This window comes from Candoia aspera, chromosome 2 (genome assembly GCF_035149785.1).
Source record: "Candoia aspera isolate rCanAsp1 chromosome 2, rCanAsp1.hap2, whole genome shotgun sequence".
Taxonomy (NCBI): domain Eukaryota; kingdom Metazoa; phylum Chordata; class Lepidosauria; order Squamata; family Boidae; genus Candoia; species Candoia aspera.
Genome location: NC_086154.1, coordinates 89335620 through 89362290, shown reverse-complemented (window position 1 = coordinate 89362290; position 26671 = coordinate 89335620). Strand labels below are relative to the sequence as shown.

The 26671-nt window shown below is 42.5% G+C and overlaps 1 protein-coding gene across 3 annotated transcripts in view; it reads right to left on the bottom strand.

Moving 5' to 3' along the window:
* The window catches only part of HTR4 (5-hydroxytryptamine receptor 4), a 182675-nt gene extending 156341 nt beyond the window's left edge, over positions 1-26334 (bottom strand). For all 3 annotated transcript variants that reach the window (XM_063292437.1, XM_063292434.1, XM_063292436.1), the window contains exon 1: positions 26267-26334. In XM_063292437.1, coding sequence (XP_063148507.1) covers positions 26267-26277 — 11 coding nt within the window. In that variant the 5' untranslated portion in view covers positions 26278-26334. The remainder of the gene's footprint in view (positions 1-26266) is intronic.
* Positions 26335-26671: the final 337 nt, after the last annotated feature.

Genomic DNA, 26671 nt, shown 5'->3' with positions numbered 1-26671 from the left:
TTTGCCAGTTATCAATCAAGCTGGTCGCTGTAATCTTGGTTTTTTTGAGGTTTAGCTGCAAGCCAGCTTTTGCACTTTCTTCTTTCACCTTCATCATAAGGCTCCTCAGTTCCTCTTCGCTTTCAGCCATCAAAGTGGTATCATCTGCATATCTGAGATTGTTAATGTTTCTTCCAGCGATTTTAACTCCAGCCTTGGATTCCTCAAGCCCAGCATGTTGCATGATGTGTTCTGCATACCAGTTGAATAGGTAGGGTGAGAGTATACAGCCCTGCTGTACTCCTTTCCCTATCTTAAACCAGTCCGTTGTTCCGTGGTCTGTTCTTACTGTTGCTACTTGGTCATTATACAGATTCTTCAGGAGGCATACAAGACGACTTGGTATCCCCATACGGCTAAGAACTTGCCACAATTTGTTATGGTCCACACAGTCAAAGGCTTTAGAATAGTCAATAAAACAGAAATAGATGTTTTTTCTGAAACTCCCTGGCCTTTTCCATTATCCAGCGGATATTGGCAATTTGGTCCCTAGTTCCTCTGCCTTTACTAAACCCAGCTTGTACATCTGGCAATTCTCGCTCCATCAATTGCTGAAGTCTACCTTGCAGGATCTTGAGCATTACCTTACTGGCATGTGAAATGAGTGCCACTGTTCGATAGTTTGAACATTCTTTAATGTTTCCCTTTTTTGGTATGGAGATATAAGTTGATTTTTTTCCAGTCTGATGGCCATTCCTGTGTTTTCCAAATTTGCTGGCATATAGCATGCATTACCTTGACAGCGAGGGACGCGGTGGCGCTGTGGGTTAAACCGCTGAGCTGTCGATCGGAAGGTCGGCGGTTCGAAACCGCGCGGCGGGGTGAGCTCCCGTTGCTCGTCCCAGCTTCTGCACACCAAGCAGTTCGAAAACATGCAAATGTGAGTAGATTAATTGGTACCGCTTCGGCGGGAAGGTAACGGCGTTCCGTGAGTCATGCTGGCCACATGACCCGGAAGTGTCCTATGGACAACGCCAGCTCCAAGGCTTTGAAACGGAGATGAGCACCGCCCCCTAGAGTCGGACACGACTGGACTTTACGTCAAGGGAAACCTTTACCTTTATCTTTACCTACCTTGACAGCATCATCTTGCAAGATTTTGAACAGTTCAGCTGGGATGCCGTCGTCTCCTGCTGCCTTGTTAGTAGCAATGCTTCTTAAGGCCCATTCAACCTCACTCTTCAGGATGTCTGGCTCTAGCTCACTGACCACACCATCAAAGCTATCCCCGATATTGTTATCCTTCCTATATAGGTCTTCCGTATATTCTTGCCACCTTTTCTTGATCTCTTCTTCTTCTGTTAGGTCCTTGCCATCTTTGTTTTTGATCATACCCATTTTTGCCTGGAATTTACCTCCAATGTTTCTAATTTTCTGGAAGAGGTCTCTTGTCCTTCCTATTCTATTGTCTTCTTCCACCTTCCATGCATTGCTTGTTTAAAAATAATTCCTTGTCTCTTCTGGCTAACCTCTGGAATTTTGCATTTAATTGGGCATATCTCCCCCTATCACTCTTGCCTTTTGCTTTCCTTCTTTCTTGGACTACTTCTAGTGTCTCAGCAGACAGCCATTTTGCCTTCTTGGTTTTCTCTTTCTTTGGGATGTATTTTGTTGCTGCCTCCTGAACAATGTTGCGAACTTCTGTCCAGAGTTCTTCCGGGACCCAATCTACTAAGTCCAGTCCCTTAAATCTATTCTTCACCTCCACTGCATATTCCTTAGGGATATTAGTGAGCTCATATCTAGCTGATCTGTGGGTCTTCCCTAATCTCTTTAGTCTGATCCTAAATTGTGCAAGAAGAAGTTCATGATCTGAACTACAGTCAGCTCCAGGGCTTGTTTTTACCGACTGTATAGATGTCCGCCACCTTTGGCTGCAAAGGATGTAGTCAATCTGATTTCGGTGTTGTCCATCTGGTGAAGTCCATGTATAAAGCCGTCTCTGATCTCTGTAGGCATAGACATGTCACAGCATCTGAATACCCTTTCCAAAGAATAAGGAAACACTGTCTGACTGACAAAATTTCTTCCTTTTCTTAATATTTCCAAAGTAGAAAAGTTCCATCTGTGCATTTTACATGATCGTTCAGAGCAGCTGTTGTATAATCCTTACGATTAGCCTGAATGTCAGGCAGAGTCACACTACCCTAAACCTGTGGATTAAATTTTAAACACCCATAAAATCAACATGGAGAGGAAGACAGAATTATGTGATCATACCCTTTTCTAATGGAAAGATTATAAAGTAAATGTGGGTGCTTCACATAAAGATATTACCAAAATCAGCATGTTATCACACTCTTGCCAAATCTTCCATTAGCAATAGCTAGAAGTGAGAACCACTTTTGTTCCCCATAATTCAAATATGGGAGTCCATCCAGAAAACTTTAACGCTGAGCGCCAATCTCTTTGTTTGTCCCACACCCAAACTGTGAATGAGAAAACTGCACAGAACAGTTTTCTTACAAGGTAAGTTGACACACAGACAACCTGACTGTTACTTTCTTTAGCAATCGCTTTTTGCATATGATTTGTCTGTACCATCTGCAGCTGCCATAGATAAAATTCTGTTTCTTTGGAAATCATAAAGACTTCTGTTGTGGTCTGATGCAAACCTAAAGTTGGACATGGATGACTTAAGAGAAAGCAAATCACTTCTCTTTTCTTAAGAGGAAACAAAAACAAATCACCTGTACCAGAACTCATTTAGCTCAGTTATGTATCCGATAGCCAGTTTTGTTGTACTAAAATATATACAGTAGATGAATAGATTAGGTATAAATATTTTTGCATCCTAGGGAAAGCGAACTGTATGTCTGGGGTCCTTGCAAGAAGAACAAAGAGGTCAGCGGGAAGATGAAATCAATACTGATGGACACACCACTGAGGGTTTTCTCTCCTGCTGTTAAGAAACAGGACAGGAGGTCATTAGCTTGAAGCTGCTCATGCTTAAACAGCTTGTTGCTGTGTTTCAGAATTTGGCCATGTTTAACTTCCCGTTTCCCAATTCTTTAAGGAAAGCGACTAAATCACTAATTGAAAAAGAGAGGCAAGCAGGTCCCTTTGCAAAATTTGTCCTGAGGTGCTCTTGATCTGCAATTTTTCAAACCCACAGGTAATGCCTATAGGTTGTATATAGCCCTTTTAGGATTTTAGTAAGGTCAATGCAATGGCCAAGTTTTGCTGTCCTTCCTATAAACCAGGTTACAATGCAATTAAGATAAAACAGGCAACACTGTGTTTTCCAGTGGGAAGACCAGCACAGCAAGCATCAAAGTGTCAGGCTGGAGAAACATGATTGACAAAAACAATGGCATTTAATGCTTCATAAGCTGTGCACCAACCCTCCTTAAACGTAAGGTAGAAGATGAGAGTCAGATGTGGATGCATATATGTGGGGCAGGTTCTTGTTCAGTGGACAATTGGGGCAACTGACTCAGATTCCACAGTTGGAGGGCATCCCAATTAGAACTCAGCCTTTGAAATAACCTGATGGATCATTTAAGATAGTCAGACTAATTGGGTAAAAGTTTAAAAGCCCAGTGATCATTCTGTGCTAGCTCTTCAAGGTAGTCCAGACAGGAAACCAAAACCATGAGGTTACAGTAACAGAATGTTGCAAGTCTGAAAGCACTCCTCCCCTCCTTTACTTTTACTTTCCAGAGAATAGGGAGGGCACCTTCTGAGATGCTTTCCCCACCCGCTTTCCTTCTGAGGACTGAGATATCTTTTGTCAAACCATTGTCTAGGCTGCGGCTCTTCCTCCGGTTTTCTAAGAGTCAGTTTGGTGTAATGGTGAAGGTGCTGGCCTAGAAACCGGGAGAGTGTGAGTTCTAGTCCCACCCTGGGCCAGTCACTCTCTCTCAGCCCAGTCCACCTCCCAGGGTTGTTGTTGTGGGGAAAATAGGAGGAGGAAGAGTACTAGGTATGTTCGCAGTCTTGAGTTACTTATAAAGTAATAAAGGCGGGATAAAAAATCTAAAAAAAGGTTATTCTCACAGCCCGTTACATTCTGGCAAGCTGACTTTAATCTTTCTCTCCTATACTCCTATTTCTGAGGCACGCTACTTCAACTGCTGCATTTAGATAAGCATCGAAGGAACTGAGAATCCTGTCTCTAACAGTGAACTACAACTGAGAACTACACTGACTCCAAGCTACAGTTTTCTGTTCTTGTTTGGCTAATTTTCAGAAATATCCTGCTTCTGGCTTTGAAATGCCAGTAAGCCACCAAACCTTCCATCAATTTGTCCAACTCTTTTAAAAGTCAATACAACATACAGTACAATAACACGTACAATTATATGGACTCTGTCCATATAACAGAGTCATCGTTTGCATAAAGATGGCTGGCAGTTTATTTGAAAGGGCCTCCCAGGACACCAGGCCTTGACTGCCAACCACATTATCCAAGCGGTGACTGCAGAGACCATAATGTTTTCCAGACAGACCCCTGCCTTAGAAAGTAATTAGGGGTCTGCAGGCAGACATGCTGCAAAGTGTCTCCATGGCTGCAGTCACCCAGTACCCGACATTTTTTCCCAGAGGAATGGAAACATCGTTAACCTTTATTCTGTACAGCTCACTAGAACAAAATCACAAATAAACAATTTAAATCACCCTTTAAAATATGCCACTTCACAAAGAAGCAGCAGTCCGAACAGTCACTCATGCCCTGGTCACCTCCCATATAGATTACTGTAATGCACTCTACATGGGGCTACTCTTGAAGAATATCCGGAAGCTACAGCTGGTCCAGAATGCGGCCACGCGGACAATCTTGGGTGCTCCAAGATTTGCACACATAACACCTTTGTTGTGTGAGCTGCACTGGGTCCCAGTTTGCTTCCGGGTCCAATTCAAGGTGTTGGTTATCACCTTTAAAGCCCTACATGGCATGGGACCAGGATATCTGAGGGACCGTCTCATCCCTATTACATCGACCCACCCCATCCGGTCATGCAGGGAGGGCATGTTACGGGCCCCATCTATAAAAGAATTCCATCTAGCGGGGTCTCGGAAGCGTGCCTTCTCTGCAGTAGCTCCCGCCCTTTGGAACATCCTTCCCCCAGAGGTGAGACAAGCCCCCTCGCTCCTGGACTTCTGCAAAAGATTAAAGACCTGGTTTTGTAGACAGGCTTGGAATGGGAGGGCAAATAATTACACCTGGGGATGGCTAGCGCCATGAGGTGATCTGGAGGGACCTACCACACTGAAGGTCTGATTAAGATCTCTTCGCCATGCAGATTTTATTATATTTATATTTTTATTGTATTTTAATTGTCATGGTTTCATATTTTAATCTTGTTTTATTGTAAGCCGCCCAGAGTCCCCCTGTTGGGGAGAGATGGGCAGTGAATAAATTTATAAATAAATAAATAAATGGTCCCCCTTCCCTCTCCATGGAGTCAATTTGGTATAGTGGTTAAAGGCACCAGGCTAGAAATCGGGAGACCCTGAGTTCTAGTCCTGCCTTTGTGTATATATTTGCCTTTCTCTTGGCATGTATTCATCATACCTTTTATATATATAGTTCCACCTTAGGCACGAAGCCAGCTGGGGGACCTTGGGCCAGCCACTCTCTCTCAGCCCTAGGAAGGAGGCTATGTCCAACCACTTCTGAAAAACCTTGCCAAGAAAACTGCAGGGCAGTTGCCAGGAATCAACACTGACTTGGGCACACACACACTTCCCTGTCCAAGTGACTTCTATCCATTCATATGCTACTGCTGACTCTGTCAAACTACTTAAGGAAATGCATATATTGACTAACTCAGAAATAAACAAGTTTACATTCTGGATTTGGGGGGAAGGTAGCTCAGCTGATTTCCAAGCCATGTCAGTATGAATTGGGTAATGGGGTTCACCTTACTTTTAATAATGTCTCTTTTCAGCCATCTTTTTTTATATTAAAAAGGAGCAAATATTATATGCTTTCCTAGATAGTGGAACAACCTCTTTATTGTTTTTCATTTTTCTTTTGGTAATTTTTCAAATCCAAATCCTCTTTGAGATAGAACATTGAAAAATCCACAATATTTTATATAGACTTTATGTGCAAGTACTAGCATGATAGACATATTTTCAATTCTTTCCCTAAAATTCCTTAATCAAAAGTGTCTTTTTCTTTCCTCATTTCCTACTTCCTTTGCACACTCAACCAAGTTTGCAGAAAGCATGCTACCACTATTATTAATATTTCTTGGACCATTATTGCCATGCCAGACAATATGTTAACTTAGGAGTGTTTTTGTCCAATGTGCTCCATTCTCTATTATGAATGCTGCCATTCTGAATAATTCAGGGTTATCCACAAAGCTGGCTAAGAGTGATAATAGACACAAAATGTTCTGTTCATCTGGTAAAGTAACCTAAGCCCTGGTCAACAATGCCGATTTATCACAAGAATAAATGAAAAATAGATGCACACATACCGCATCCAACCAATAGGCAGAAGAATGAATGTATAACCTGACCCTGTGCATATATACTCCATTATGTTCAGTGGGGCTTATTCTGAGTTATGTATAGACCTGCATTCTAAACATAACTATTAGCTGAATACCTTTAATTACAATCCTTTAACTCAGTCCTGGAACTGACATCTCCAGAACGGTCCAAATTTAAAAGTTTTTGCTTCCTTTCAGACATTTATCTGAATATTGATTACTGCGTACCTCAGTGAAAGAGAACCTGCAGTAAGCCATTTTCAGATCATTTGGGATGAATAACACTTATCTGATGGCAAAATAAACGTATAATACAAATGAATTTGGAGAATATCTACTATATTAGAAGGTACAATCCAGAGCTCCAGCTCCAGCCTGATCCAGTCCAGATCACAGTCTGAGCAGTCCAAAAGAGATTTAGAACAAAAGAATTACCCACAGTCTAGCTCAGGAAGTACAATGAATGTGATGCATACTCTTATAAGTAGGAGTTTTCAACATCTACTTCCAGGCTCAGATCAGAATGTCCTCCTGTCTAGTGTCACTCAGGAATGACTGGTTTATTTAGCACATGTATCAACACTGATTGTCTTAGGAGATCTGGGATGATGGATCTAAACTGCCTTTGCAATTCATTAAAACCAATTCAAAGTCTGTTTCCAATGTCTGTATCAAGAATTACTATTTTTTTTCTCTTGCATTTAATATATTGGGGTAAATTGCCAGTTACAGATAATACCTAGGCTTCAGTACATCGCCTAAGTAAATACAAATAGGATTGTTGGCAAATTCTTCCCAGTATTTTAAAAGCATGTAATTGTTTGTTTCTCTTTCTCTTTTTGCTTTTGTGATCAGTTCTAACCAATACCACCTAGCAATTTAAAGACTTCCATTTTAAAAGCTATATTGGCTTTTGCAGCAATTCTCCTATTACATGTTACTGGGATATTCAAATGAATACAGAGCAAAACATCTCAAACTGCTGCATATTATTCTTCTCCATTTCCTGCCCCGCCCCAAGCATAAAAGTTCTAATTCAATGAAAATACTGCAAGCAGTAATGCAGAAATATGTCTCACCATTATCACATTTTGAAGTTGCCCTTCAGTGTGGCATAGGGAAAAAATGATACATACAGTATCATAAAGTATAAAATATGAAACCCTATAGTTAGAAAGAGTAAAACAATACTATTAACACACACTTACCCACACACACATGACACACACAATAATACAGTAAATTGGTATTATCTGTTCAGCATGTAGGATAGACTTGGAGTCCATGTACTGTGTGTGTGTGTGTGTACTTTAAAAAAAGCATCTGAACTTTGAAAGGTCTATAGCCTGATATCGTTGTAGGAGGCATTTTGTTTTTGAGGGTTTTAAAATGGCAAAATGGGTGGTTTCATCTACTTGAGCTATTTAAAACCAACACGCAAAACTATGCAACCCAAACCAGGTGATTTGCTGCCAATGTTGGCAATGCTGTTTGGGGGGCTCTAGAAGGAATCAGCTGAAAGAAAGGGCTGTGAGCTATGGATTGCTGAACTGAGGCTAATACAGTGATTTTCGAAGTATGGTCCAAGGTTTGCCAGGTGGGCCTTTGCAGCTTCCCCAAATTCTACAGCCCACTTGGTGCCTCAGCCCTGTTCTACCGCACCTGCCAGTGATCAGCTGGTAAGAAGTGACTTCCAGCCTCAGTCCCTGTTTTCCCACGTATGTTGACAGCCCATTCAGCACATCAGTCCGTACCTTCTTGCAAGTGCTGACAGTCAGCTGACATCAGCCCTGACTCCCAGTGCACCAAGAGTCCTCTGGTTTACAGGAATGGGTTTGTGGCTGAAAACTGGTTTGCTGAAGGGTACAAATGATTTTCTAAAAAAATTATTTTTGTGCCTTCAAGTCATGCTTTGATTCCTGGTGACTGCCTGGACTAGTCCATGCAGTTTTTTTTAGCAAGGTTTTTCAGAAGTGGTTTGCCATTGCATCCTAGCTGGGACTGAGAGAGAGGGATGGGCCCAAGGTCACCCAGCTGGCTTTGTGCCTAATGCAGAGCTTACAGTCTCCTGGTTTCTAGCCTGGTGCCTTAAACACTACACCAAACTGCTCTCTACAAATGATAATACAAGTAGTTTTATCAACAAATAACAGCAGTACTAAAATTCATAAAACTGACAGGTGGGCAGGTCTCAAGTGCTGTTACCAAATGTGAGGCTGCATGTGCTGTGCTAAACAGAACAAGCAACCCAAAAGAAAAGTGTAAATAGGATTATTTTTTCTTTTGGTTCCTTTGAGTCAGTGCTGACTCCTGGCAACTACCTGGACTGGTTCCTGCAGTTTTCTTTTCAAGATTTTGGAAGTGGTTTGTCATTGCTTTCTTCCTAAGGCTGAGAGAGAGGGACTGGCCCAAGGTCACCCAGGTGGCTTTGTGGCTAAGGCAGGACTAGAAACTCACACTCTCTGAGTTTCTAGCCTGGTGCCTTCACCACTACACCAAACTGGCTCTCATAAATAGGAAACACAGTGATGAATATCTAAACAAGGGAATTCCATTGCGATGGAAATACACTTGCCCTCAGAGGTTTCTAGGAAAGAACGTTCTTGATTGCAAGTTTCTGCTATGCATTATTATAATGGCATAGAGCACATAAAATAAATTGTATATGTACAATAATATTAGTTGGGCAATGTTAAAGATGAAAGCATAGGGGTGGTGATATGGGGTGGTTCCAACATTGTCCAAATGTTTATTTAGTGGTCTAAGATGAAAAAAGTTTGAAAAGCACTGGGCTAGTAACATCTTCCCTGGGGCTGAAACTACCTTGAAATTGGCCATTTGTGAACCTTCTCTGGAAAGAAATTGTATAAGTGGGGCTGCTATGACTAAAAAAGCTATAAGCATGCTTGGTTTGTTACTCCATTTAGCAAGACAGTGTCTTGCACTACAGTTAAGTATGACTCAGGCACGAAACAAGCTGTTTGGTTCTTGGGGGCTCGACAGGACTGCTGGGAGGACAAAGACCTTTTTTACATACTGGCATCTCGCAACATGTGAAAAATGTTGCAGACAACTGCTCTGTTCATGCTTTAAGAGTAGAATTAAAGTGTTTGAGTTATACTGAATTTATATCCAATCTTATTAAAAATGTGTTTCCTCTAAAGCCAATTGAACATTGCAACTCATCCTTGACAGCTGCCCTGTGAGCTTGACAACACTGCTCCTTTTTCCCTCTGGCTGGATTGACTATGCAACAATTACACTTGTCGGTCACCACCACAAGCATGAGCTGCAGCATAAAGCACTGGGTGAAACATATATTTTCTCTACCTTTTCTTGTAAGAAAGTGAAGCAACCCTGGGGGTGCCTTCTCCTACTGCATGTCACTGAGACTCTGAGCCTGCCACTCCCTATCAATCTGTTCTGCAGCCAGGTTTGATGGGCTCATTCTGCTACTGTACGGCACAGACTTTTATCCCCAATAAACAGGGTGGGGGACTTGACTGGCAGCCACAATTTTTGGCTTTAGCAATCAAACCAGATCATGTGGACTTCTAGAGATATGGGCATTCATTTCTAAATATTATTAGAAAATAATTGTTTTCAGGTGATACATCTATTTCAGATTGAAATTTGTTGCATACTTACATAGAAATAAACCACACTGCATTAAATAGACTATATGCATAGATGCTTAGTATCATACCTATAGCTCTCAATATCTACTTGTTTTAGAAAACTAAATGCCATACTTTTTAAGTCATTAAAATTAACATTCAATACAACAATCTAAAAATTAAAAATGATCAAGAAGTATGCAACCAACAAGGTTTTAACCTGGCACTGAAAAGAGTACAATGCTGGCACCAGACATATCTCCTCTGCAAAACTGTGCCAAGTTAGGGTGCTATAACAAAGAAACTCTTCTCTTTTTATGGCAAATGAATTTTTCTAAAAGAAGAAACAGAAAGAAGGGCTTCCTTTCTTGGCTTCATTAATGCACAGCAGAATGATAGGGAAAGAAATGTATCCTGAGATATTCAGGTATAATCCTGAAATGGTTTTCAAACAAAAAGTCAACCAATGTAGCTCCTTCAGAATTGGTTCTACCTGAAGACCAACTAGAATTTTTATAGCTGAATTCTCTACAAGATAACTTTTCCCAATTGGTTTCAAGAGCAGCCTCAAATATAACACAATACAGTAACAGAGGCTGGAGGTTACGCATGCATCCATCACTATAATCAAGCTATGTCTGTTTAGGAAAGGGCATAGCTGGTGCACCAGACAAACCTGCTATGTTCATTATTATAAGAAATGAAGGAGCTATTATGGAAATGAAAGAGCAGAAAGGAGTAAAAGAGTTAATCAGTCACTAATTAAACCTGTATATAATAGACCTCTTGGTAACCAGATAAAGGAAAGGCATTAACAGCTAAAGATTGAATTATTTTGTTGCTCCAAAATAAAAATAAAGCTCCAGATCATTCCATAGAAGACCTCAAAAATTTAGGCATAATTGGACATGACTGCTTTTCATCAAATGAAATTTTATAAACCATATTACACTTCATTTTTTCTGCTTTGAAGATACATCTCAAGCAACAGACTGCCTTTTGTTCTGTAGGGATCTTCTACTTCCACATCAGATACAATCTTTCATCTACTTTTATATTACATATGATTTTACTCAAAATTACATTGATGCATATAAAAAAGGACACAGCTTTGTAATGTATACTGCTTTTATGTTTAAGTTGCCAGGCAACAAGTGGTCCATTCAAAGCTTCATGATGGGCAAATCTTTGAATTTAGGGGGAAAAAAATAATAGCTTAAGCAAACAGATGGAGTTGTACTGCTAGGAGGAATCTGAAGATGGTTCCTCAAGCAGTTCTTACTGGTTAGTTTTCATTTGTGTATGAGTAGAGTCCATGACAATAATGTGAAATACATGTGTAACATTGACCAGGAAGTGACCAAATGTAGTAACAATGGGCAGCAGGAAGATAAAATGCAGAATTAGAAGATTATAGACCAGCCTACAAGTGGAAAAGCAGCAGGTGGCAGGACCTAGTTGATCTTGACAGCTCTTGAAAAAGCTAAGCAGGATCGGACCTGGTTAGTACTTAGATTTAGAAAATCCCATGTAGATTTGGCTTGTGAAGAAGATGATGCCAAACCACTCCTATATCATTGCCAAGAAAACAATATGGATATGTCCATGTAATTACCAGGAATTAAGCTCAACTAAGTACCATTTCCTGAGCAGACTGACTGCTGTAATTAGACACAATGTTATGTGAAAAATAGAGTGATGAAAACGTTCAAACATTCTGGGGCAGTTTGAGTAAATTGTTTAAATTGGTAAAGCAACTATACTGACATAGGCATCCTGTGCTTCTCTTTTTCCCTCTCAGTCACTGCTAAATTGTAAAAAATAATATATCAAGATATATGTGTGAACACAGGTTCTTGCAGGTATGTCGTACTTGACCTTGAACTTAATTGACTTTGCAAAAGGTAGCTTTGTAAGAAAACTGACACCTTCACATTTCAAAAGGAATCAAAATGTCTGAAGAAATATAATCCAGTCTTGGAAGCAGTACTTTATTTCCAAAGCTTTACCTTTAATTACTTTGAATTCTATATTGGCTTGTGCACATGCAGTAATTCCTACTAAATTCAATTCATTAAGCCACAGTTTGATTCCCCCCCCTTAAAAGCATTGTTAACTGCACCCTTTTGAAATGTGAGTTTATGTGGAAGTTGCCCACAAGTTTCTAATGATATGAAATAATCTCTCATGTACTTGTCTTTAATTATTATAACCACATTATAACAGATTTTGACCAGCCCTTTCCATTTTTGTAAGACTAGTGCAGTTGAAAGCATCACTGTATTAATTCTTTTAAAACCATGATTGCAGGGTCTCACTGTACTAGTTTAGATTTTTTGGAGAAATTTATACTTTGACCCCTCCTTCCTCTAACATTTTCTTCTACTACCCAATGTGCCTTGGATTCCCTTCTTTCCTAAAACATCAGTGCTAAAAGCTTTTCCTCCCTGTCAACTGGCATAAGAACCTCTATTCAGAACCTTGGTCCAAGCATTTTATGCCTCCTTGTCTGATTTTCTATATTTAGTTTAGGTATTTGTGAAATAACCTAGATAAATGTTTTGAACATTATATCCATTATATAAGATATTACTATAATATTTGGCACATGTACACTCTCCTGTTTTTACTACATGGAACTTAAAGTGGCAAACAGCGGTGTCAGGCTCTGCCTGCTACCCAGTAAAAACACAGACGCTAGTGTAGGCTTAGGTTCTGGTTTTATTTGAGTAACGGTATGCATGCCCTTTAAGAAAGCTGAGAGTGAGTGGAGCACGCCGGAACGGGATTTAAATAGCCTGCGCCGGTCAGCGCTCCACTCCTTCTTACTCCGGGTGCACCCCGAGCCCTGTCGGTTCCGTCGTCGGTAGGTGAGGGGTCGTGGAGCCCCTCCTGTGCTCCGGGCGTTTCCTCGATTGCTTCCCTGGCCGGTGATGGTTCATTGCCGGGCGATCAGGTTCGTAATCTCTTTGACAGTTCGGGCGCGCCTCGTGGTCTGGTCTTGTCAATTACCTTCTTTGCAACATTGTATCTCTCTCTTCTGAGCCTCGGCTAGAGTTGATACTTTGTTGCCAGCACCTGTTGCTCTCTTTTGTTACCTAGTTGCCTTTTCCCTTAATCCGCCCGGGACCCATTTCCCTGCATTGTCATGTGAGCCGTTGCGATGTCACAAGCATCGCAACGGTGATCATGACAAGCGGTCTCTTAAGTAGTCCCTATGGCCAACCATATTCCATTCTGTTTAGATTCAGACAGAGAGCTGCATCATGTACCTCTGGGTCAAATCCCGGGCTTTTCTCAACCACTCTTAAAAAGGGCCATAAGTACCTGTTGTTCAAACTATTTTCTCAATTCTATTGTTTCTGTCCTAACAGCCAGGAACCACGCTGAGACAAGGAACTGGTCTCTAATGTTTTATTGCTTGTACATAACAGGAATCCTAACAAACTGAAGAAGCGTGGGAAAAACCCAGCCATATAAACCCCAAAGGTTAAGGCGGTCCCGATCTGTGTCTCTTTGAATGGCTGCCCAATTCCTCAGTGCTACGCATGCGCTTGACAGCCTGGATGGGAGCCCCCTGCTCGCCATCCTTACTCATGACAGTTCCCGGAAACAAAGATGCCTTCTCGCTACACAGATAATATTTGCATCTGATTTTCTCACATTGCTAGAAATCCTTCCTGATGTGGGGGTAATTTTACCTAAGTTTACTGGATCCTGTCATCAAAGCTGTCACTCATTTCTGTACATGCACTACATGGAAGCTGGTGTTTAATTACTCTTCTATAAACCAGCTGTCTAATTTACATGCAGACTGATTCATGTTGGTTATTACAATGCTATAAATGCACACAGTTGTGATCAATACAAAAGCATATTAAACTGTCTATTAACTGTTCATATATCAAGTGGATTCATTTGCTTTTTGTCCCTCTTAATGTCATAATAATTGCTGTTAAACATAAAGTAGCCAAAAAGAGAGTTTAACATATTTTATGAATATGTTAAACTTATTCATAAAAATGTGAATCCAGAGTTCTTTACAACGTAGCATTAAGAACTGTGGATCCACATTTTTATGAATAAGTTTAACATACAAAGAAGTTAATTTCCCAAATGTTTAAACAGCATCTCAGGTGACTACAAGAGTTTTATTTTGTGGCAAATTATACAAGACTAATTTCAGAAAATATTAACACTTAATTGTTGGGACTTCATATTATTGCCTTCTCGTAATATTTGACAATGTGACAAATACTTTTTGTTGCTCTTGGTGATTGTTAATAGGATGTCATGATCGCCGTTGCGATGTTTGCGACATCGTAACGGCTCGCATGACAAAGCGCAGATGCGTGTCAATGACTGGAGAGGTGCGGGCGATAAACCGGACAAAGAAGGTAATGGGTTTGGGAGATCTATTGAACAACAAGGTCTCATCGCCCGGTAATTGACCATTGACACCATTGTCAAAGAAATGATCAGGGCGAGGTTCGGAAGGGAGCGGCCGGACTTTCGAGGAATATCGAAATCTAATCGCCCGGTAATGGACCATTACCTCGCAGGAAGATAAACAGGGCAATGCCCGGGGTGAATGGGGCTGGACGACCTCTCACCTATCAAGCCTTGATGACCTGTCACTCCGTGGAACTCGTGGGGCACACCTGGGGAGTGTGGGGGTGGAGTGCTGTTAGGCGCAAGACTATTTAATTCAACGTTTGGTGCGCTTCCCTCACTCTCAGCTTTTTACTGGTGTGCATTCTATTCTAAATAAAAGCCAGAGCTTAAACTTGATTTAGAGTCTGAGTCTTTTATTTAGGCTTAGGCATTCCTTACATAGGACCACATATTTATATAGCATCTTACTGATTCTTAGTAGAGTGGAAGTCAACATTTATTTTTTTTTATCCTGCTTTTCCATCAGGAACTCAAGGCAGCCTACATACCACTCCCTACTCCCACTTCTCCTCACAATGCCACTGTGAGGTCAGTTGGGCAGAGAGACTGAGACTAGACCACAGTCCCCCACGGAGTTTCTGTGGCTGAGGGTGGAGTAGGACTTGAGTCTCCTTCCTCTCAGTCCAACACCATAACAACTGCACTGAACTGGGAAGCTGATAATCACATATCACACACGTAGCCTGTTTCCCCAGGGAGTAAAAGGTGAGGAGCATAGCAGACTGTACTCCTTCAGGCTGCAACTTTTTTTAAAAAAGAGTCATCCATGTTTTAAAAACTCTTGCAAATTAACATGTATTGGTCTAGTCTATTTTCTTATTTCTTGCTCAGAATCTAACTTTCTTTGAAGGGAACATTAAAATATTGTATGTCTTCATTCTTATCTGCAGTCTGATGTGGTATGTTTCTACAATTTCAACAACTATCATTTAATTCAGATTTAACATGTCTCAGTTAATTAAAAAGACATTCACACACCATATGCCCATGGATGACCTCCTTCTTGGATGACTTGTCACTTATATGTAGAGCTAAGCCTTATCTTTGGATCAGATATACCTAGTCTTATGGCAATTCCAGGCTTGTATTTTAGAACTGTTAATACAGTTCTAGATTAACCAGCTCTATTTACTCATTACTGAGACTAAGCCAATTAATTGCAGTTAGAAGAGCTTGTTATTAAAGAGTCTGTAGGAGCAAAAGTATTTTATAGGATGCTTGAAGCCGTGAGATGAGCCCCTAAGCTAAAATTCCTGTTGGCTGGAATCAAAAATAGCAATAGGATGGGAAGCAATGAATGCAACTAGCAGTTGGGTCTCACATTGCAATCTGTCTTGGTTTGAAGGTGCAGAAACCAAAAACTAGTGAAGACTTTTTGCTGCCATCTCCTGTTAGGAATCCATTCATCTAAGCAACCTGTCTGCTGTCGTCCCCATTGGAAAAACACCTATTGCAGTGCTCTCATTTATATCTCGGATACATATGTAAGAAGAGAAAGGCTGCTATCCTAATATCCATATTAAAGTAGAAGCAGAATGAATGAATACATACACACACACAAACACACAAACAGTCTTCCCTAAATCTAAGTATTATATATTATATTTATCTTTTTAATCTTTATAATATTTTAGGACCAGCTTGCTTTTCTTTTTCTTGAATGGCATTGTTTTAACTTAAATATGGCATATCTCTGAACAAGAAACTATACCTACTGTCAAACCAAACAGCTGGTGAATGTTCCAGACTGATATGAGTAGTTCTCAAAATCAATGGCAAAATGAACATGATAGAAATATCTTCATCAGTCTATCATTTTACTTCAATCACTATCAAAAAGGCTGAAAATTGCAATTAATACTATTGTTACACAATTCCCCCTTCCATCTTAGCTTATACAACTAATAGTATACAAACTAGCCTTCTTAAACCACACACTACGGCGAATCCGATGTTCTAAGGATCAACACACCATTGGAACCTGGAATGTAAGATCTATGAGCCAGGGCAAATTGGATGTGGTTATTGGTGAGATGTCAAGGTTAAAGATAGACATTTTGGGCGTCAGTGAACTGAAATGGACTGGAATGGGCCACTTCACATCAAATGACCACCAGAACTACTACTGTGGACAAGAGGACCACAGAAGAAATGGAGTAGCCTTCATAATTAATAGTAAAGTGGCTAAAGCAGTGCTTGGATACAATCCAAAAAACGACAGAATGATCTCAATTCGAATTCAGGGCAAGCCATCTAACATCACAGTGATCCAAATATACGCCCAAACCACAAATGCTGAAGAAGCTGAAGTAGAGCAGTTCTGTGAGGATCTGCAGCACCTACTGGACAACACACCTAAAAGAGATGTTATTTTCATCACAGGAGACTGGAATGCTAAGGTGGGCAGTCAAATGACACCTGGAATTACAGGTAAGCATTGCCTGGGAGAACAAAACGAAGCAGGACATAGGCTGATAGAATTTTGCCAAGACAACTCACTCTGCATAACAAACACTCTCTTCCAACAACCTAAGAGACGGCTTTATACATGGACTTCACCAGATGGACAACACCGAAATCAGATTGACTACATCCTTTGCAGCCAAAGGTGGCGGACATCTGTACAGTCGGTAAAAACAAGGCCTGCAGCTGACAGTAGTTCAGATCACGAACTTCTTCTTGCACAATTTAGGATCAGACTGAAGAGATTAGGGAAGACCCACAGATCAGCTAGATATGAGCTCACGAATATTCCTAAGGAATATGCAGTGGAGGTGAAGAACAGATTTAAGGGACTGGACTTAGTAGATAGGGTCCCGGAAGAACTCTGGACAGAAGTTCACCACATTGTTCAGGAGGTGGCAACAAAATACATCCCGAAGAAAGAGAAAACCAAGAAGGCAAAATGGCTGTCTCCTGAGACACTAGAAGTAGCCCAAGAAAGAAGGAAAGCAAAAGGCAACAGTGATAGGGGGAGATATGCCCAATTAAATGCAAAATTCCAGAGGTTAGCCAGAAGAGATAAGGAATTATTTTTAAACAAGCAATGCGCGGAAGTGGAAGAAGACAATAGAATAGGAAGGACAAGAGACCTCTTCCAGAAAATTAGAAACATTGGAGGTAAATTCCAGGCAAAAATGGGTATGATCAAAAACAAAGATGGCAAGGACCTAACAGAAGAAGAAGAGATCCAGAAAAGGTGGCAAGAATATACAGAAGACCTGTATAGGAAGGATTACAATATCAGGGATAGCTTTGACGGTGTGGTCAGTGAGCTAGAGCCAGACATCCTGAAGAGTGAGGTTGAGTGGGTCTTAAGAAGCATTGCTAATAAGAAGGCAGCAGGAGATGATGGCATCCCAGCTGAACTGTTCAAAATCTTGCAAGATGATGCTGTCAAGGTAATGCATACTATATGCCAGCAAATTTGGAAAACACAAGAATGGCCATCAGATTGGAAAAAATCAACTTATATCCCCATACCAAAAAAGGGAAACACTAAAGAATGTTCAAACTATCGAACAGTGGCACTCATTTCACATGCCAGTAAGGTAATGCTCAAGATCCTGCAAGGTAGACTTCAGCAGTTCATGGAGCGAGAATTGCCAGATGTACAAGCTGGGTTTAGAAAAGGCAGAGGAACTAGGGACCAAATTGCCAATATCCGCTGGATAATGGAAAAGGCCAGGGAGTTTCAGAAGAACATCTATTTCTGTTTTATTGACTATTCTAAAGCCTTTGACTGTGTGGACCATAACAAATTGTGGCAAGTTCTTAGTGGTATGGGGATACCAAGTCATCTTGTATGCCTCCTGAAGAATCTGTATAATGACCAAGTAGCAACAGTAAGAACAGACCACGGAACAATGGACTGGTTTAAGATTGGGAAAGGAGTACGGCAGGGCTGTATACTCTCACCCTACCTATTCAACTGGTATGCAGAACACATCATGCGACAAGCTGGGCTTGAGGAATCCAAGGCTGGAGTTAAAATCGCTGGAAGAAACATTAACAATCTCAGATATGCAGATGATACCACTTTGATGGCTGAAAGCGAAGAGGAACTGAGGAGCCTTATGATGAAGGTGAAAGAAGAAAGTGCAAAAGCTGGCTTGCAACTAAACCTCAAAAAAACCAAGATTATGGCAACCAGCTTGATTGATAACTGGCAAATAGAGGGAGAAAATGTAGAAGCAGTGAAAGACTTTGTATTCCTAGGTGCAAAGATTACTGCAGATGCTGACTGCAGTCAGGAAATCAGAAGACGCTTAATCCTTGGGAGAAGAGCAATGACCAATCTCGATAAAATAGTTAAGAGCAGAGACATCACACTGACGACAAAGGCCCGCATAGTTAAAGCAATGGTGTTCCCCGTAGTAACATATGGCTGCGAGAGCTGGACCATAAGGAAGGCTGAGAGAAGGAAGATCGATGCTTTGGAACTGTGGTGTTGAGGAAAATTCTGAGAGTGCCTTGGACTGCAAGAAGATCAAACCAGTCCATCCTCCAAGAAATAAAGCCAGACTGCTCACTTGAGGGAATGATATTAAAGGCAAAACTGAAATACTTTGGCCACATAATGAGAAGACAGGACACCCTGGAGAAGGTGCTGATGCTAGGGAGAGTGGAGGGCAAAAGGAAGAGGGGCCGACCAAGGGCAAGGTGGATGGATGATATTCTAGAGGTGACGGACTCATCCCTGGGGGAGCTGGGGGTGTTGACGACCGACAGGAAGCTCTGGCGTGGGCTGGTCCATGAAGTCACGAAGAGTCGGAAGCGACTAAACGAATAAACAACAACAACCTTTTCTTTAAAAGAGCAAAAGCGATCAGTTTGTAACATTTGTATTTCAATACAATTTGTTCAATACATTTTGTTTTAAACTATATTTATAGATAGAAATAAATTGGGACTGAAATTTAGATTTGTTATTAGTGCCATATTTCAGCAAAAGTTAATTTCAAACAAGTTATATTAATCAAGGACTCATCATTTCAGTATTTTTCTCCTACATATGTGGATTGCCCAACATATAAGCTAATTTTCAGCTTGATCCCACCAACTGCCCAACTTGATAAAGTTATCAATTTTCCAGATTTACTAGGAAAGTCAGTTATTCAGGCTGTGCCCATTTCCCCCTTCTCGTTCATTTCCTTCTCCTTCCTATTACCTTGTAAAAAGTGAGCAACATATCGGTGCTTCTCAGAACAGCAGCAACCTCTATGCATTTAAGTTCATTGTTCTATTACCTATACCAGAGTTTCTCAACTTCAGCAGCTTTAAGATATGTAGACTTCAACTCCCAGAATTCCACAACCAACCCCACCCTTGCTAGCTAGAGAATTCTGGGAGCTGAAATCCACACATCTTAAGGTTGGTGAGGTCAAGAAACACTGACTCATACTATAATGGAAACCCAGCTGCAGAAGCAGCAGATATAATTGAAGGAGCAAACACACTAGAGCGCTACATTGATACACCACATATAAAGTGTAGGGAAGATATGGGATGCGCCTTGTGTTTAGCCAATCATACTATGAAGAAAATGTCCGACGTCTTTCTGTATTTTGCAGGGCCAAGAATTTCTACAGCTAGGGCAGACATCTTTGCTTGGCACATGCCCTATGGCAACTTGGGCTTCTTAAATTGTCCTCTTGAATAACCCTAAGCAGCAAGCCTTGAAAGAAATCCCAATTTTCTGAGCTATTCTGCCCTGAGCTCCATTACAGGAGAACATAAGAAGATGGAGGGTGCATTGCACAATTTTTACTACCATAGTTTGTTATCAGTCCCCTATTGTCATGTTCACTGTTTCAATGTACAGTATACATCGTAACGTTTCACATGCCATGGCACTGACGCGTGTTTCTCTTTGGGAGGGAGCTGCTGTGAAACCTTGTGCCAAGCTCTGTATCTGTGTTCATTACAATGGAATGTGTTTGGGTTATATTCTCTGTTCAAGGACTTTTCCCGCAGACCATCAGAAGCTGTTAGGAGCACCTGGGATTGTGAGCTTGGGAAGATTCTAGGGGGGGAGGGATCTCATTTGCACCAAGGGTTTTTAGTTTGCATTTGGCGCGCTTTTATCATTCTCGGCTTTCTTTGTGATCCTGCATACTATTCTTTAATAAATCAGATATCTTTGAATTCCTGCCCATGAGTCTGATAGTGTTTTAGAATAGGCATTCATTACATAAAGCTGAGAATCACCAAAGTTGTACCGTTAGCTCCTACCAAGATTAGTTTCTTGTGAGGGAAAATAGTTAACGATGGCCAAGTCCAAACTCACGACCGGGGGACTTGAGGAACCGACTGGCTTGATGCCCGAGTCGACGGTCAAGAGCGGAGAACTGAGCCTCACCCCAGAACCTTCAGATTTCTGGCAGGAATTGAGTTCCAGCCCTGAGGTGGAGGAGTCTGATGATGGGGGAGAACCAGAGCAACCGGCACCCAGCGAATCGCCCACAGAGTTGATCACCTGAGATGAAATGGGAGAACCCCAGCCAGGGACGTCCCAGGCGTCCCGGAAGTATCAGTTCCCGCTGTCCCCAGATGTAGAATCTACCATGGTATCAACAGAGAGACAGCCTAACAAGCGAGGGAGGGAGGAACCTCAAACCCCTGAAAGGCTAAGAGTGGTGGAGAATTGATGGAGTATATGCTAAGAAACCTGTCTCTGTCATTGGGGGGGAAGGGGAGGTGCGGAGGAGATCCCAGTTTCACGCAACCATCCCCCATCCTCCCACCCGGACCGCCGGCGGAGTGGGGCTGGGGACAGCTCAGGATGAACCTCCACCCCGCAGGGCTTGACCACCAGTGTCCCCACCCCGAAGAGGGAGAACTATGGTAACCTGGGGCCCAACCACTCAACCAGCCGCCGATTCCGCTCCAACAGGAGTGGGGGTGAGAGACTTTTCTGTCAAGTTTGATGGGCATCCAACCAAGTTATCTTTCTTTCTAACTATGCTAAAAGTTACATGAGGCAGTTTGGAGCATACTTCCCTTCCGAAGAGGCTAAGATAACTGCCATTGCCACCAAGTTGAAGGGTCGAGCGGCTGACTGGTATGTTCAATTAAGTGAGGCTGACTCCCCTGCACTTGAATATTTCAAGGACTTCATGTGGGTGTTAAAGCTGCATTTTGAAGATCCTCTGGCCAAGGCAAGAGCTAAGAAGGTGCTGAAGGATCTTACCCAGGGCCAACTGTCTGTAGCTGATTATGCCCTGGAGTTTAAGGCTTTAGCTGGGAATCCCCGACTGGTCCCAGTCAACCTTAATAGAACGGTTTAAAGAGGGACTCAACCGGGATGTCCTATGGTGTGCGTTGTGTAGGGACGACCCAGAATCATTGTACGAATGGATCTGTCTGGCCAGCAAGGCTGAGCACGCTCAGCATACTTTCATGCAAACCAGAAGACCTGAAAAACCACCAGCCACCATGAGGGGATCCCGAAGTGCTGCAACTGCTGCCTGGCCAGGCTATAGAGCCTGGGAAGAGGAGAGAGATTGGCGCTATGCAAGGGGTCAGTGTCTCCGATGCGGAAAGGAAGGGCATCGAGCAACTGATTGCCCAAAAGCCAAGGCTGGAGATCAAGCGGGCAAGCCGCTGGCCAAATTGCCCCCCCTTGTGGTGGATGACAGCAGCCAAGGGCGCAGCCGATGCTGAGGAAGTATTCTACTTCTCAGGAGAGGCTGAAGATGACTCTAAGGAGCCGGCGGGAAATGCCAGCCACCTGCCATGAAGAGCGCCTGCGGGCAGGTGGAGGAGGATGGGCGCGAGGATGCTATGGTGAGTGCTGACTGTCCCACTTTAGCAGTAAAAGTGAAATTGGGCTCCCGCACAAAAACTACGGAGGTCTGGGATTTGGTTGACTCTGGGTGTTCCAGGTGTCTGATTCACCCTGATCTGGTTGCTGCTTTGGACCTGCCTAGCTTTCCCCTCCAGCAGCCTTTGATCTTCACACAGTTGGATGGTTCAACGGCGGGGGGTGGGCCGGCAACCCATTTCACTGGAACTGTCGCAATGCAAATGGGCAGCCACCGTGAGACTTTAAAATTCGTAGTAGCACCTGTTGGCAATCCCTTGGTAATTCTGGGGATCCCCTGGTTGACCTATCGAAGCCCATATATAAACTGGGAACACAGAACTGTGACTTTTAAAGATGGGTTTTACCAAGCTCCTACAGTGGAGAGAGTTTCACATGCAGGGGTTGGAAGGGCTGCGACCGCCACGCCGCACCCTAACTTGGCACATTTAGAAGGCTTGCCCAATCGATACCAAGACTTTGCAGACGTTTTTGGGGAAATGGAAGCAGATCAGCTACCCCCCCCCCCCATCGGAAAACTGACTGTGCAATAGAGTTGGTTCCCAATGCTCAATTGCCCAAGCCAAAAATTTATCCAATGACTCAGAAGGAGCTTGAGGCATTATGGGACTTTATCAACAAAAATCTGTCAAGGGGGTTTATTGAACCTGCAAATTCCCCAGTTGGGGCCCCTGTGCTATTCCGGGAAAAGAAAGATGGCACGCTTCAACTCTGTACGGACTATCGAGGGTTAAATTCTGTCTCAATTTTCAACAAGTACCCTCTTCCGCTCATGAAGGACATGTTAGCTTATTTCTCTAAGGGCAAGATTTTCTCCAAGCTCGATCTTCGTGAAGCCTATTTCTGCATCCGCATACAAGCTGGAGATGAGTGGAAAACTGCTTTTAATTGCCCACTGGGTTCATTTCAGTACAAAGTCCTCCCTTTTGGGTTGGCGCCCGGAGTCTTCATGCAATTGATTAATGAAGTATTACATGATCATTTGTTTAAAGGGGTCCTGGTTTATTTAGATGATGTTCTCATTTACACTGAAACCGAGGAGGAACACGAACGCCTCCTCAAACAGGTATTAAGCAAGCTTAGGGATGCCAAACTTTATGCCAAACTTTCCAAATGTGAATTCCACAAGACCCAACTTGACTATCTGGGCTATAGGGTGTCTGACAAGGGCATTGAAATGGACCCTGCAAAAATTCAGGCGATTTTAAGTTGGGAACGTCCCCGCACCCAGAGGCAATTGCAAAGTTTTCTCGGGTTCAGTAATTACTATCGCCAATTTATCCAGAGGTTCGCTGAGATTGCCTTGCCCCTCACTGATTTACTCCATACCAAGGGCTTGGGGGAGACACGCAAAATAAAAAACCCTGGGGCAGTGCTGAATTGGGACGCCTGAATGCCAGGCAGCATTTGAGAAGTTAAAAACCCTCTTCACTGCTGAGCCTATTCTACAGCACCCCGATCCTGAACGCCCCTTTGTGGTCCAAGTTGATGCTTCTGACTCCTCAGTTGGGGCTATATTGTTACAGAGAGATTCCGAAAATCACTTAAGGCGCTGTGCTTATCTGTCCAGAAAATTTTCTGAAACCGAACGCCGGTGGCATGTTTGGGAAAAGGAGGCGTTTGCTGTAAAAGCCGCTTTGGAAGCCTGGAGTCACCTCCTGGAAGGCGCTAAATGCCCTTTTGAGGTTTGGACTGATCACAGGAATTTGGAAGCCCTCCGCACCCACCAGCGTCTCATTCCTAAACAGATTCGCTGGGCTCAATTTTTCAGTTGCTTTAACTTCCAGTTAAAATTTATTCCGGGAAAGAAAAACTTTCTGGCCGATGCTTTGTCACATTTACCTCAGGACCTTGACAAGATGGCAGATGTGGTTGGGACTGTTCTCACTGAACCACAACTGGGCTTGGTTGCTGTCACTCGAAGCCAGACCCGTGCGCAGGCAACCCCGCCCCCAGCCCAGTCTGGGAAGCGGAAAGTGCAAGTTCCTTGTCAGTTACAGAAGGACTTTCTCCAGGCGCTGAAATCTGACACTTGGTTGCTAGCTAATAAAGACACTGTTTCTTTTGAAAACGGTCTGGCATGGGTGCAACACCGCCTTTATGTACTCGAAACTTTAAGAGCTGACATTTTACAGCGTTCCCATGATGATAAACTTGCTGGGCATTTTGGTTTTGTCAAAACATTACATTTGGTTCCTCGTCAATTCTGGTGGCCTACCTTGAGACACGATGTAAAAGACTATGTGGCTTCCTGTCCTGTTTGTGCAATGTCAAAATGTAAGGGGGGGAAACCACAGGGGCTTCTACAGCCAGTGGCCAGCCCGTCCCGTCCCTGGGACGAGATTTCTATGGATTTTATTGTGGATCTTCCACCCAGTCAGAAGAAAACTGTCATTTGGGTTATAAAAGATTTTTTTTCCAAACAGGCACATTTCATTCCATGTGCATCCATCCCGTCCGCCCCGCAATTGGCATGCCTATTTCTCATCCACATCTACCGTCTCCACGGTAGCCCCTCCCGTTTGGTCAGCGACCACGGGACACAGTTTACTTCCCAGTTTTGGAAGTCATTTTTAAAATTGTTTGGCACCAAACAAGCGCTGTCCACCTCTTCCCATCCTGTGACTGATGGATCTACTGAGATTTTGAACTCCACTCTTGAACAATTTCTTAGAGCATACATTAACTACCATCAGGACGATTGGGTGGAGTTACTGCCTTTTGCTGAAGTGGCTTACAACAATGCTGTCCAACCCCTTTATCCCAACAACCTGGCAAACCCCTTTTTGTGTGGTTTCTGGTCACGACTTTGTTCCCATCCCTGAACTGCCACAAACCCCTTCCCAAATATGTTCTGCATCTGACTGGGCTGTTAAGTTGGCTGATTCCTGGCTGGTGATTCAACAGGCTTTGGCTGATGCCCATGCTGCTTACAAGTTTCAAGCCAATAAGCATCGTTCCTTGCAACACGACTTCAAGATTGGGGATCAGGTGTATCTGTCTACCAAATTCATCAAGTCACCACAACCCTCTAAAAAACTTGCTCCCAAGTTCATTGGTCCTTTCCCTATTGTTGGTCTTATCAATCCAGTTACTGTTAAATTGGACCTGCCTCACAATTTGAAACACTTGCACCCTGTTTTCCATTGCAGCTTGCTCAAGCCTGTCCACCACTCCTCCTGCTGGCATCCCCAACCTCCTCCTCCTGCTCCGATCATGATTGACAGCCAACAGCACTTTGAGGTCAAGGAGGTCGTTGATTCTCGCAAGCTTCGAGGCACCCTCCAGTATCTGGTCCGATGGAAACACTTTCCTCAACCTGAATGGGTGTCTGCTCGCCACGTTAATGCTCCTGATTTAGTTTGCCGTTTCCACTTCGCTTACCCTTTGAAGCCTGCTGCTTAGTGTTTTCTTTCTTTTGGGGGGCAGTATGTCATGTTCACTGTTTCAATGTACAGTATACATCGTAACATTTCACATGCCATGGTGCTGACGCGCGTTTCTGTTTGGGAGGGAGCTGCTGTGAAACCTTGTACCAAGCTCTGTATCTGTGTTCATTACAATGGAATGTGTTTGGGTTACGTTCTCTGTTCAAGGACTTTTCCTGCAGACCATCAGAAGCCGTTAGGAGCACCTGGGATTGTGAACTTGGGAAGATTCTACGGGGGGAGGGATCTCATTTGCACCAAGGGTTTTTTGTTTGCATTTGGCGTGCTTTTATCGTTCTCAGCTTTCTCTGTGATCCTGCATACTATTCTTTAATAAATCAGATATCTTTGAATTCCTGCTCATGAGTCTGATAGTGTTTTAGAATAGGCATTCATTACACCTATGCAAACAAAACAAAACAAAACAAAACAAAACTGCATAGTATTTCCTACCTCACATCCATCACAGGCAACAGGCATGAAAAACTGGGAGCTCAGCATCCACAGAAGAAGTGTAGTCCTAAGAGAGAGAGTTATTATTAAGGAGTTGGCATTTCATATACATTTATCCAGTGTCTCTTTTTCAAGCCTTTTTTAAGGAGTTCCTGCTTTAAAATGGCAAGGTAAATAATGTTATTTTAAACAAACTTCTGAGGCAGATTCCTTCTATCATAAACAAAAGAGATGATCCACTTCTCAAGCTTCAGCAACCAAAGGCTGAATAGTGGAATTCAAAATTGAAACTTAATGGAACTATTCTTCTCGTATTTTTATCCCCTCTTGGTCACAGGTGTGTGGAATGCAAATCAGATTTCCTGAATAAATGCACTGTAGGCATCTGATTATGTATTCTAAAGC